General features: G+C 39.5%; 1 protein-coding gene across 2 annotated transcripts in view; it reads left to right on the forward strand.

Annotated features, from left to right (window-relative positions):
* Nucleotides 1-5,251, forward strand: part of PPM1B (protein phosphatase, Mg2+/Mn2+ dependent 1B) — a 61,532-nt gene extending 56,281 nt beyond the window's left edge. Inside the window, exon 7 of one of the 2 annotated variants that reach the window (XM_036380046.2) lies at nt 1,607-2,804. In XM_036380046.2, coding sequence (XP_036235939.1) covers nt 1,607-1,840 — 234 coding nt within the window. In that variant the 3' untranslated portion in view covers nt 1,841-2,804. Of the gene's footprint in view, nt 1-1,606; nt 2,805-3,391 lie in introns of those variants that run through there. The other variant, XM_036380047.2, reaches the window with a different exon arrangement.
* Nucleotides 5,252-14,627: the final 9,376 nt, after the last annotated feature.

Consider the following 14,627-nt stretch of genomic DNA (forward strand, 5'->3'; position numbering starts at 1 on the left):
TTTCAGCTATGTTGCCCTGTTTAGTATTAGCTAGGTATATACATAACTCAGGGTTTTTTTTGTCAAACCAAGAAACAGGATACATCTGTAGCCTCTTCTTGGTGCTCCGGGTTTTTGCTGACATTGTGTTTGTAAGGTATTAAAGCAGTCCCATTTCATGCACTAAAACTATCTCCTTTGTCTTGCTTCTTCTCTCTGTGCTCTTGAAGACAAGAGAGTACTGAATTCTTGAATATTCTCTTAAATATTTTCATATTTGAATGTGAAAATTCTAGTACATGGGAGCCAAAACATCTCAAACTAAGACCAGCAAACCACTGTGAAAGTCTGTCTTGTATTTCCTGAACATATTAAACTTAGAGGGATGCCATTATATGCAGTAATACTCCTTTTTGTGGTAAAATTGTCCCCATTTTGACTTGGGCTGTGCTAATCAGTCTTGGGGCCTTTATTCCAGCAACATTACATAGAGCATGCAGAATCTTACTGATCCCAAGGTATTTTCTCAATACTGCTATTAAGCTTGTAAATGAATGACAGCAGTACTTGTGCTTAGGAAGCTTTTGGATTACATGACAATAAAATGAGGTCAGCATGAAAACAAGGCAGTCTGGATTGTGCTTCTAATGTCTTGAAAATCTGCCAGCTTCCAGAGATAGTTTCATTTGTCTAGATTGATAAGTTGCTAGATATTAATGATTTAAAATGTACTGTTCCCTTAAAGCAACAGTACTGCTTTAGCACTTGAAAGTGAAAATACCTAGTATCAGTGTCAAAGCACTGTAAGTCTATCACCAAAAAGCACAATATTTTTTCAACTGAAGGCTTGTAACCAAGCAGGTCATTTGCTGAGGAGACTTCCATTCCTTAATCAGCACTCAACGATCAGATTTTGTACTGAAGGTTCTTAGGTTTGACATTAAACAACTGTTCTACCTGCTAGTTTTTCCAGGCAATACACAATCTGCCCAAAGGTGTGTCTTATGTTGTTCAAATACCAGCATTCCCCACGCTCATGGGTAGCTGCTTGCTTTTTCTGGCGGCATCATGCATGCAAAAATCAGAGAGTGTTCACTAAAACACTGAGCCTTTATTTTGATGTGATGCTTCAACTAACCTACTATCTATCAGTGGAGTTAGCTATTCTGAGTTTTCCACAGAACTGTGCTGCTACTGGCTGTGCAGAAATTCACAATTAAATATATTGACCTGGTGGCTAAAGAAGCTTAAATTTTCAAAATTTTCCACTGATAAGTGTCCAAAGTTGTGGGGGTGTATCATCTGTATTTATCTAAGACATTTGAAATAAAGATGGAGTTAACTGGGAGGGGTACTTTGACTGGCTCAAAATGAATTGAAATTATTAAAAATGCTGGTTTAATAGTTATCATTTCTTAAGTTATGTTGTTTAAAAGGATGAACATGAAATGCATAGTTCTAAGTTGGATATTGCTAATGAGGTGTTTTACATTCAAATAGAGAGTTGCTTTCTCAGTTTGAAAAAAAGATTGGTTTTTCGGTTTGCTTTTTTTTTTTTTTTTAATGTGGTTAGAAAAACTTTTAGTTTAACTACTGATCTTTTTGGGGTGTTGAATCTCAACCGAAGGAGCCCGGCGCGGCCGAGGAAGGCGGAACGCAGGGGAGGTTGGTGGAGGCGCTGAGGCAGATGCGGATTAATCATAGGGGCAACTACCGCCACCTGCTGGAGGAGATGCTGGCCGGGTACCGCCTGGCGCAGCTGCAGGTACCGGATGCTGGCCAGGTACCGGCCCCGCCCGGCCCCGGCCCCGGCCCGGCCCCGGCCCCGGGCAGCGACCGCAGCGGGCAGCAGCACTCGTGACACCCGCGGCCAGCTAGCGCTGCGCTTCACCGCCGCGGCTTCCCTGCTCACGTCGCACCGCCGCGCTGCTAGCCTGGAAGACTGGTTGGCTTTACTGTAGTTACGTGGACAGGTTGTTCATACAGAGCTCGTACTTCTTACGAGTTCAGCTACTGGGGGATGTTACAGTTATCGCATCCTAAGTTGTGTAGCGAGATTTAACTTCCCGTTTGAGATTTTGATCTTCTTTTTTCAAATCCTGTGTCACCAACAACAGGAGTCTAACATGATACGCAAAAAAGGCGTTTTAGAACTTTTTCTTTTGAGAACATTATTAAATAATAGTTTTGATGGTATATGTTTGTTCATTGTAAAGTAATTTACATCTTAGTTGTATCTTTTGTGCAATTTAATTGAATTATACAAATTATTCAGGTTTTTTTTTCCCCCAGCATTATGTACTGCATGTTTGTGTTTGGTTTGTATATAGTTTCTATTACAGCTAAATTACAAAAGCTGTTTTATTTTAGGTTGTCACTTATGAAATGTTTGATTTTTTTTTTCTTTTTAGTTCAGATTGTATCCAGTGTTCATCATATATACTGATTTTCTAGACAACGGTATTATTATTTCTCAGGTTGTAGCATAGCATATATCCAGAAATGAAAATGTACTTAAATTTAGTGCATAGTGTCAAGTTACAATAATTTGTGAATAAGTGAAAATAAAGAATATGCTGTGGAATAATATCTGTATGCATATTGACTCTTTTAAGTGAGTAATAAACTTTCTTTGAAGTGTTATCACTCTGACATGACTTGAAACTTTTCATAGCTTCTGATGTGAACTCATGGTGTTCATTAGTTTCTACAAAGCTTTGAGTGATTTTGGGTTTGGAGCATTTGTATTGCCCACTGTATTGAGCAACATTTCTCAGGTTCAAGCTAAACATCAGCCATATAAATGAATAAACTGTTCTTCTAAAGCTTGCCTTCTGCCACATCTTTTCTTGTCTCCTGGGGTACAGCACATACACATATGTCCATTTGGGTAGGTCGATGGTAATACTGGGACTGTGCAGTAGTGGTAGCTCATCTGCTAATAAGTGAAATCTCTAAGCTTGTGTTATTTGTCAGTTCATAACATAACACGTGCACAAAAATATAATTGTTCAAAACAGGTACAAATTTCACTGCCTTAACAAAAATGACCCTGCGGGAATTTCTTTTGGACCAGGAATACCTGAGAAGCTGAGTTCCATAGTATTTTGTAGAGCTTTTTTTTGGGTTTGTAGTCCACAGATATAGTATGTATTGATAGTAGTGATTTAGTAAGGTAAATCTTGGTTTTGAGTCATTCTGCTATAAGAGCTTTACTGGATTCATGTTTTATAAAAGTAAATTCCATCATGATGTTGACAAACAGGAAATATTTGTGTATGGAAAACAAGGAAAATGTTTTCTGTCTTAACGCTAGTGTTCTTCTTAATTGTGCCACTGAAATCCAAAGTGCAACAAAATGTTTTCATTTGTATTGGTGAGTAGTAATGTTTCTCCTCTTCTTTTCCTGTAGGGTTCTGGAGATCTAGAAGATCCGTGGTAGCCTTACAAATCTGCTAAAATGCTTTTGATTCTGAAAGGGGGAAAAAAACTTTTAAATCTGATCTCTTCAATACAAGGGAAAATTTCTGGTGGATTTCCAACATTTTGTGAAATGGGCAGAAAGATAATAGAATTTTCCATCATTTGTTCATTTTTGTGTTCTCTGATATTGCCACTCTTAGCATTGCCTGTACTACAGTATTTTTACCAGCCTCAGGCATACTGATTACATCTGTAATGAACTTGGCCCTAATAAAGAAGGAAGGAAGGAATATTCTCTCAGCAGATCGGTGTGTGTACCTGAGGTGCACGGGATTGTAGGCCTACTCTGAAGATACACTGTGGCTAAATGAAACATGCAACACACAAGCTTGAGAGACAGTACAAGTAATTGTTTGAGACGTTTCTTATTTCACTTTACCAAGTTGGAAGGCTTTGCAGCTCTGTGGCTTGGAAGTAATTTCGATTGGGCAATACGCTATCAGATGTGTATTTTTTGGTTTTTTGGTTTTTTTTTTTAATTTTCCAGTTTTACCTGTATTACCAGACCGTTAGGTTTCCCTGCGGTGTCCAAATTGTGATACATTGCCTACTGCTTGCTTGAAGATAAGTGTATTATTTGGCAATAATATATGAAGATTCTAGGCATCTAAAACCAGTAAGAATTTTACGCATGTGTACAACACACCCTTCAACTCTTGCTAGAGAAAATCTTTTTGAAAAAAAACAAACTGGTGAATTTATAGTTAGTAGTGACTTGCTTTGACATCTTTCACAGCTGCAGGTTTTTTTAAAAATGCTGAAAATTTGCCTTTATTATAATGTAAATTGTGATTTTTTTTTTTGTTCTATATGTGGTTTTCTATAGTTTTTTGATTTTTTTTCAGCTTAAGATACAGACAGAAGTCTTGTGTAATATGAGTATAATTTTTAATTGTTTGCATTATTTTCGAAGTTCAAATTATCACTTTGAGATTACTATAAATACACTTAAAATTATCTATTTTAAATTAAGAAAATATTAGAGATATTTTCATGGGTTCAATGACCTTTCATTTTATAAGCAATGGGCATGGTACAGAGTGGCTGTCATGTAAGGTACTTGAAGATTCTTAGTTTAATTCTATTTTTGCAATAACCTTGACTTTTTTTCTGACTTCTTTGAGTTGTGCATGTAATGAGTCCAGTAAATGCTGAAAATGGGGAAGAGTAAAGTATTTATCTAAAATAAAAGCTATTGGGGAGGGGAAACAATGAATGTATCCATCTGTACATGATTTACATGCTGTGGATGCCTTGTAAACATTTTCCTATTTGTTTAAACTGTGTTTCAGCGAGGATGTAATTGCCCTTGTGTGTAGTTTTAAGCTAATGACAGTCATCAACTGGTTTTGTGTGAAATTAAATTCATGGTATTTTTCTGTAACTTTATCCCCATGGTGAGTCTGTAAAAACCACATGCTCTTTCATACTGATGCCGAAGGCCAGCTTTTCCAGTCATTTTGATTCACTGTGTATCTGATTTATTATTTTTTTTTTTTGTCTAGAGAGGATTATTGCCACAGTATATTTTATTTATTCATTAGATTTTAGCCTTGTAAGTTAAAGTGTTTTAAATGATGATGTTAACAGGTATTTGTCCCTTTACTGGTTTTTTTGGGGTTGTTACAAGGTAGGGAATGAAGAATGCAAAATGGTTTATTGTTCAGACTGTCCGCTCTGGTCCAACCCTGTACTGATAGTACCTTCCCAGTATGATATTGTGATGTTTCATACAATACAGTGAACATAACCAACTTGTTATCTTCAATAAAGGATTGCTAAAACAGTGTGACATGCTTTCTATTTTCTTGGGAAGGACTTACTAAGAGGATGCAAGTGTTCCATATGAAAAGATAACCCAGTAAGATTTATGAGGTCTCTTGGTTGATGGATTTCTGGTTATTCTGTAGCAGATGTGCCCCTTCATCCCAGAAGAGCACAAGTCTCAAAGTGGGCTTCTCTGTGGGATTAAGGAAAGGGCAAACAACATTTAGTGCTCCTAGGGCAAGTCCCCATCCCAAGTTTAGCTGGAGTCTTAGTCCAGCTATGGGAGAGTATTCATTTAAAGACTAAAAATTCAGATTCAGCTAGACTTTTTGGTCAACTCATTTCTTGAAGTTTCTTAAAGATCTGAGCTTACACCTACAACATTTCACTGTTGCACAGTTTTGAATGGAAATTTCTCTGATGTTAATGCTTTCATGTTAGAACTTTTACAGATTTTTTTTTTCCAACTTACTAATATAGTTTTTCAGCTGAAAAGGCGAATGGAATCCTCCATGGTATTGATACTGCAGGGTAAAAACCTGCCTGAATAGCTAGTGTTACTGTAGAATGGACATCTCTACAAACAACCTGAAGATTTTTGAGTCTACACATCTGTAACTTTAAACTTTCTTGTTGGATTTGCTTGTACAGCATAACTCTTGCATGCTTTCTTCATGAGCTACAATTTTAATGCCTTGTTCCACTGGTGAGACTTGTGGTATTCCATGGGCTCCAGTCCCATGAACACTACTTTGTGTAGATTTTTTACATTAAGGGGATAATCTCCCTCAAGTACAAGGGTTGATGCTTCCTTGTATTGAAGTGCAGCATACACACAGGTTTTTCAAAGAGAAGGATAATGGCTTGCACAGCTACAACAAAATGTAAATCAAGACAGCTTTTTCCCCCCTAAATTATCACTACTTGCCATTCATGCATCCACTTGGTTATGAATTCTAGTCGTATTTTTAGTTTAATCTAAATACTGTGTAGATTTCAGCAGCCTGGAAAAACTTTGCTTTTTGACTTTGTATTCTTAATGTGAGAAATCTGAATGAATGATGAAATTTTTTCCTGTATTTGCCATAGCTTGTCCACAATTTAAAATTACATTGTCTTAATTTTGTTGCCACCTGGTAACTAATACAAAGATAGTTATGTAGAATACTGAGAGTAGGAAGTACCTCTTCCACCTGGGGTCTTTCTGTTGTATCAAATTCGTCTTGATTTTATTTTTATGACTTCCTGTAAGAGAGGCAAAGTAGTCCATGTTGGTTCTCAAATCTGCTCTCTGAGCAGCATAAAGATCTGTTTTAACTGCTCCTTATTAACATCTTAAATGGAATAGGGGGTAATGAAGTAGATGCAAATATAAATGATGTCACTCTGACCTCAGAAGTCTCATGTTATGACAGTCTCCTCTTAATAGGCTGGATCTTCATGTGGTTATTCGAGCCTGCATGCAAACCTTTGCAAGACCTGGCCAAAATATCCATATTTTTCATGGCCCTAAATGTGAATCTGATGCTGATTTTGCTATTTGTGTGGTTTAAAGCAAAACAAGCCAAAACACAAAAGCAACAAAAAATCCAAACCCACGAAACCAAACAAACTGTTAAGTTGTTGATTCTTTTAGCACATCAGAGGCTGGCTATTAGTGGTTAAGAAGTTTCTTGGTATCATGTGTAAAGTGGAGTTCAGTCAGCCACTTCACCTCTGAACTTTTGTATCAGCCATAATTACTAGCTTAAATCTTAAATAGTAAAATTAGCCCCAGAAAACCAGTCATTTTTCTTCGGCACTTTGAGTGGAAATCAAAAACAATAGGAACTCCAAATTAGTTACAGCATTGAACTAAATTATAGTAGGCAACTTTTGTCTCTGGAAGATGAAGCTAAAAGCAATGCTGCCTATCATTAGATCTAGGCCTATAATGGAAAAATAAAGGCCACAATGCTAAGCAGTTCTCAATTATCAGCTAATTTGCAGTTGTTGGCTTGAGGATTGTCTGAAGGCTTGTTGCTTTTGGCTCTTTATAGTTCTTTTTTAGCTCTAAACTGGAAATGAAGTTCGAGGGAGCTGCACTGGTGTAGGTAAGCAACTCCATGGGATACTCCCAGAGATGAAGGCAATTTGACAAAACCACAAGAAAGGACCCAAAGTCACTGAATTTATGCAGTCTAATCCAGGTAAGTATGCAATTTATGCAGCTGAGGCTCCACCTCTCATATCTTTGTGACCTGTTTTCTCTGTGTGCCAATCTGAACTTGTCCTGTCTCTGTTGGGCTGTTGCTGTACAGACCTGACTTAGCTCTGCTTGTTTTGTGCTGTTTCATGTTGGTACCTGGCTGCTTCTCTGTTGATCGAAACACGAGCAACTTCTGCATTTTAGCATGCCTGTGCCTCCTGTTTGTGTTCAGCTCACTGCTGGTGCTCATCTCTCATTTCCATCATTCACTCTGTCCCTTCACCAGTGCTGCTGTGCTTGGCTCTTTGTATGTCTCAAAGGTCATGTTCTCCCAAAGACTTTACATTTCTGTCTTCAAAAATCGTAAAGTTCTCCTTTGCTGTGATGCCTGGATTTAAATACTGACTGAGATTACTGAGATCTTCCTTCTGATTCTTGGCTTTCCTTATTTCCTTATTTGTATATGTGCAGCTTGACTGGGAATTTTCAGAGAAAAATCCTTGCTGTGCTGATCAGTGGTTGCTGTGATTAATGGCTGAATCGTCAACTAATGATTGCATCAGCACCTGCTTTTAAACCTAACAAAGACTGATAAGGCTTCAGGTCTGGGGATGGGCTGATAGGAGAAAGAGTGGACATTTTCCATCAGTTGGGTAATCTTTCTCTGAAAGCAGTTATCCTTCCCAGTAAAGGATGGAAAACACTGTAGTAGGAATGAATACACATACTAAAGACTTGTGGCATATAATTCAGTCTCGTTGGATATAATTTTTCTTCCTGTTGTGTCAAGTCTGCTTCAGAAATAACTCTGACCCTGGTTTTCTGCTTTCTCAGACTTCTAGAATCTAAGGTGAGTTGTGGGGAAGTTGAGTCTATGGTGCAGTAGTGTTTAGTGTTGTAAGGACCCTGCCTTTGACCTTTAAAAAGCTGGAATGAGATTCACGAGACCCCTGAATGATGATGTTGGAAGTGTGATGGTGGTGTTGGAAGTTTCTCTGAGCTTTAAATACAGAATTAGTGATTTTTCTGACCTTTTTCAGGTGGCTTTTGGAATATGTTTGGTAGATACAGGATATTTTGGAACAAACATTGTTCAGAGAGCTTACGTGCGAGGTTCTGTCAGAAAATGACCAAATGTGTTCTGCCTTTATCATTTTGAAAGAGCTGCAAAGCTTAGGTGAAAGAAATTGGGCAGAAATTCATAGAAGGAAAATTCTCTTGTGAGATAAAACCCTACTCTTGGAAGTTAGTGTCCAGGACTTACAAAGAGAACCTAAAAATATTTGTGTATGTTACATTCCTTGCAAGACTTACATTTTCTCAAAAAATCCCTGAATTGTCTTTTTAAAAAATGTGCAAAAAGAGAAACTGTGGTGAAAATGCACCATTCTATACTGAAGTATTTTAGCTTCTTCTGTGGGGAGTGAACATGTAGATTAGTAAATATCTTACATTTAGAAGTTAGTTGGAAGGTTTGAAGTAAATGCATTTTAACTTTGAAGTAAAATGCATATTTAAATTGCATTAATGAAGAGATGTTTCCCATTAATTTTGTAAGGAAGCTTCTTAACACCATTCCCATCAAATTCATTTTGTGAATATTGTTTTTATTTTGTTTGGCGGGTTATTCAGATGCAAAATGGTGGATGCCTGCCTAATAGTCAAATAATTTACATTATTTAACTTGTTGTTATTAGGGGACACTGCATGATATGAGGTTTTTTTTTTTAATCCTCTGTCCAATGGTCATCTTCGTTAATGCATCTAATTTTAATGGTATAGGAAGGATTTTGGCCTGGGTATGTAAAGCAGATACGTTTTCCTAGTGTATTTTAAATAATAATATTTCAACACTGGGAGCAGAAAATGTATGAAATGAAACCAAATTTTTTTTCCAGCTCCAATAAATCTGCATTTACTTTGGAAGGAGATAGTTTTTGGAAGTACACTGCCAACACAAACAGTGTCAAGGTGTTTGGAAGTGTGGTGCTTTACAAGAACTACTCAGTCTCTTAGTACTTTTTACGTTACGCTGGCTGTGAAGTTTTAAAATGGCGAAATCTATTTTACATTCATCTCTTCATTCCTATTTGTCCTTACCTTTAAAAATATGTTGGAAGCTCCATGCTGCTGCTTCAGAGATTACAGTTAAACTTCACATTCAATAATTAAAAAAACCCAGATGTCCAAGCATGGGAGTAATTGATTGCAGCAACTTCTTTACATGCTGTTACCATATTTCAAGTGCTATTTCTGTGAACTAAAAAAAAAAAAAACAACCCAAAATCCAGCAAAACCCAACAAAGTTATAGCTTTGTGACTATAGATGTGACTTCTCATATGATCTTAGTAGCCCCTATGCTTTGAACTGCATTAAATAAAAAGATTTTGTATTAAATGAAGGGAAAGGAGAAAAATATGTACCAAATGGGTGTTGTGTTATCACTGACTTGAAGATGTACAGCTGTCTTCCAGTTAAGCCTGCAGTATTCAAATATTTGAAAGATGTGTCTTTGAAATGCAAGCAGGGCATCCACTCAGGATAAAACCAGTTTGCACTGCTCCCCTGTACTTGGTAGAACAGACTCCCAAAGAGCATAGCAGAGCTAGCAGCATGAGAGCTGTGAGAGACTGCCATGATATATGTGGAATGAAGAGCAGAAATGTACTTTGATTATTCTTGGAGGGGGGATTGGGTGTGTGTGATGCTGAATTGCTTCTCTGTTAGAGTGGAGAGAATGGAGTGGGCATTTAAATGCACTATGTGAGTGCTTGCAGGATGTGGGATTGTTTGTCTCTGGTTCACCAGCATGAACAAGTGAGGTGCCAGAGCTGTTTTGTGCAGATAAGCAGTGTGAGATCTGGCACTGAAGAGCCCACACAGTTCCATGGACTCATGAAGTTCAAAATGGAAAGGCTGGTATTCGCTGCAGGTGATGCTTTCTTCACCTTGCACCAAGCAGTGCTTTCACCCACATGGCTGGATCCTGAATGCCAGATGGTTCCAAAACAAAACTTGTTTTAGGCAGTGTTTATGAGGGTAGTACTTAGAGTTTTAGCAGTTCTTGTAACTTAGAGAAGTAAAGATTGTCTTCATTCAGTTGTAGCACATTCAGGAATTTCATATTTACCTGAATGTTGCACATTCAGGTGAATATGAAATTAAGGTGAAGTTCTGCTACTTGTGTCCACACTAAATGGTATATCTGGAAAATACTTCTTGTAGTTGTGGAATGTTTTCTTGATACAGAGGTCTAGTCTGTGCTGGTCAGAGAGCCCCTTCCCTGAGTACAGACCCTTGCATGTGCCAGCTGTTGCTGCGCAGCATGCTAGGTCCTGGATGGAAGAATAGGATTTTTGTTGATTTGGGGTTTTCTTACAGAATGAGTGCTTTCAGTCCTTTGGTTTCACTTCCAGTGCTCACTCTGTTTTTGACACCCATTACTGCTGCTGGACTGTGAATAGTCTGGTGTGGAGTCCATGAACTGTTGGTCAGAAGCAGCCATTGTAAGAACCTTGGGGTGCAATTCAGTACTGGAGAGTGAAGCTTTCTGTACTGACTAGAGATTTTTGATATGAACTGAGCTCTTCCAGGAGGAAATTATTTCACAGAGCACAACCTGAGAACATTTCATCATGAATACCTGCCACTGATTTGATACCTGTGAAAGAGCAAATTGTTTGCAGGAGGGCCTATGATGATGCACTGAGAGAGACAAGGGAAAAGGAGTAAATTTGTATGGAGTACCAAATATATCTGTGATACTGTGTGTGTGATTCCTGCAGGTGGGGAAGCTGAGGCACTGTGAAAAGCTGTGCATCTTGTATAGTGTGGCAGTAGGTGTGCTCATGTAGTGGCAGCTGGTTCCTGACAACCCCTTCCAGTAAATCCTTCATTCTTCCATAAGAAGAAGTGCTTTGTGCTCAGCAGACCAAAACCTGCTCCTCAGATTCCTGTTCAGTGGATTTAAATTGTTCTCAGAGATAAGCCCTGGCAAAGGCAGATGCAGCATGTGGGGTGCTGTCTTTTTGGTAGCCCAAAGGATGGGTGTGGTGATGATGTAGTGCGATGCCATTTTATTTTTTGAGCTTCCTTGGCTTCCTGTTGGGCTGCCTGGCTGTGCTGTCTGTATTGCAGATCTCCCACTTCAGGGCTGTTCCAGTAACACAAGGTCACTCTTGAGTTACAGCCATCCCAACTTCAACAGTCTGCCATGATTTAGTACCATGCTGAACCTCTCCAGCTCGTACAAGGGGAAGAGCAAGGTCTGGGTCTCTTGCTGGAAACGGTTTGAGGAGTAGGTTGGAAAAGAAAATCCTTTGGAAGTTGTCATCCTTTAGGACAGAAATGGGGCAGATGAATGCCACAAAGATAAGAGTATAAATTGAAATGAGCACAGTTTATGTGAGTGAGCATCCTCCTGGAGAAGCAATAAACCTCGAGTTTGTTTTTCTGTGGGTTGTGTGTAGTGTTTGACCCTCTGGGGGGAAGCATCCAGGAGTCAGTGCTGCGTGCTCTTGTTCTTGCAGCTATGATAACAGCAGGAATTAGTGGTTAATTGTTTTCATTAAAATTAGTGGGAGAGGCCAGCCTTGCAGATCAGCCTTGGGGGGCAGGGGCTGGGTGCCTCCTTCCCCTGAAACCTACCCCTGAAATATCCCCTGAGCCAAGCAGTAGCTAATTACAGCATTTATAATGACATGAACCTTTAATCACATTGTCCATAGTGGACTAAGAGCATTAAAAAAAGTAACAAAACCCCCACCAAAGCCTGTCACAGGTGTCCTGTGCAATTACGTTTTTCCACCTCCAGGACTTCAGGCTGATGGCAGAAACTTCAGACATGCTCCTGATAAAAGATACTGTGTCAGAAACTTGTTTCCCTAGTCCTTCTCTCTCTTAACAGCTGCCCTCCAGGTCAAGGGAGGATTTTCTTAGTGCTGAGTGAAAGGTAGCTTTAAAGGTCAGATTATCCATCAGTCTTGTGGGAGCTGCTGAGGGAGGTAAAGCTGCTGCTGAGGTGTCTGCCTTTTTTACATACCTGTAAATCTGGCCCTGGTTCTGTAGATAATGAGGTTATATTTAAAGTGCATTATGTCAGAAGAGTTCCAGTGGCAACAAACCTTTTAATGAAAAAGCATAAAGCAAGAGAACTTTTTAACAATAAATGTCTTCCTACACTTAGCACGTTAGGGTGCATAATCACCCCTCTGCATGGTTTTCGGTGTAATATGTGTGGTATTGAGGAACTGGCAAGCTACTTGGCATTTGTAGAGCATCAAACAGTAGATGACTAAGTCAGTCAGTGCATCTAAATAATTATATATAAGAAATACTTGTGAAAATTAACCCCTCCATCTTACAGAAATAACCATGGCAATCTGTATGGAGATAGCAGCTATTACTGCCCACATACAGATTGGTTTTGTTTCCCTACCTAACCCCGAGGTAAACAGAGTAACTGGCACAGAATATGAAGTGTTTTCTTTACTACTTAATGCCTTTCAGTGGATTCTGCTAACACAGTTACACTGGCTAGTTACTCCCGCTAAACTGTAAAATAGCTCAGGAGGGAACCATTTCAGAATTGCTTGAGAGCAAGCCAGATGCATAATGCCTGCATACATAAAATATGTTTTAAAAGGAAAAAGTTAAAGCTCAGTGGGAATTGTTGGTGATCTGCCTTTCTAAGATGAAGTTTACGTTATTCCTTTATCAAATAATTTTAAGGCAAGCAACTCCTCAGGATGAGGAGAGGAAAAAAAGTAGGTCTGTAATAACAACAAAATACCTGTGTGGTTTTATTTTTAGTCTGTGAGGAAAATCATACAGGAGACAATCCCAGATTCTTGTGTTCGCTCTCCTGGGTCTTTGGTAGCTGATCATCCAGACCTATTTTAAGCTCCTTGGCTGTATATTTTCTCCAAGCTTTCAGGAGGAATTTTTTAGGATTTAAGGCCCGGGTGTCTACCCTAAGTGTACCTGTGTTCCGCTGGTACCTGCTTGCGCTTCAGCTCTTCTCGTGGAGCAGGGCAGAGCTGGTGTGGGATGCGCCTGTGGTGCGGCTGTGAGCCCGCTCAGCCCGGCTCTACAGATTGTGTGCTCACCAGCACTGCCACTTGGTCATTCCAGCGTGGCTCATGCTCTGTTTCACCCTCACGGTGATCGTGTCGCTGGAGCTTTGTGTGCCCTGCAGCCAGCGGAGATGGCGCACATGGATTCATCTGGATTCATCTATCCATGGCCTCTGCCTCCCGCCTGCTGCATTTATCTATCAGAGCACTATAATCCTCCTCTTTTCAGCCAGACGCTTGGCAATTAAGACCCGATCTGCCCTACTTAAGGTATAAATAAGCCTTTAATGTTACTTGGGGATTACATTAGGACATGAGGGGCTCTTTTGAAGGCCCGGCTTTGGCACAGCAGGATTCACAAAGCAGGCTGCTCCTGCAAGATGCTCGAATAAGGGGAAGGGAATGGATTCCCAACCACGCACACAGAGAGCAGTGGCAGCTTCTGAGCAGTGAGATGCTCAGTTGGCCTTTAGCAGTTGTAAAAGTATGTGTGTCAAGGGTAAGCTAGCTGTGTCCTTAGATCAAATAAACTTGTCCATGCAGGCAATAATCATCAGAGAGTTTACTGGCTTACTGATGGAGCTGAAATACTTGGAGCTAGTTTCCTCTTTTTGATTCCAGCAGTACTGGTGGGTGTAATACTCTATACCTGACTGTCCTGAGTCTCCTCTGCTTATGAGACCCATGCATCTGTGGCAGATGACTGTGTTTTGGCCATCATTTGCTCTTGCCTCTGACTTGCTTTGCTGTGCTTGGGTGACTGAGGGAGCTTTTGTGTATGCAGGAAGATACTTACGCTTTTAAACTCCTCTGAGTTTGGGGGAAAAAGCAAGCTGGGGAGTTCCAGGTCTTGAGGTGTATTTCATGCAATCTAAAAAAATTTCTGTATTTGCACATTTTGTACTTTCATTACAAGTTAAGACACTGAAATTAAACAATTGAAATGGAGTGAGGAGTCGCTGGCATTGTGTTGAATACAAATGCACGCCCTGAGTGCACAGTGCCTCTCTGGAAACTTTTACAGCTTACTGATATGATGATGTTAAGACTGTAGAGTCATTAAATGGGAGTGAAACAGTGTCAAATCATTTCCTACTTCTGGATCTCCTGGCACTACTGGATTACAGGCACTGGC

Source organism: Molothrus ater, chromosome 3 (genome assembly GCF_012460135.2).
Source record: "Molothrus ater isolate BHLD 08-10-18 breed brown headed cowbird chromosome 3, BPBGC_Mater_1.1, whole genome shotgun sequence".
Lineage (NCBI taxonomy): Eukaryota > Metazoa > Chordata > Aves > Passeriformes > Icteridae > Molothrus > Molothrus ater.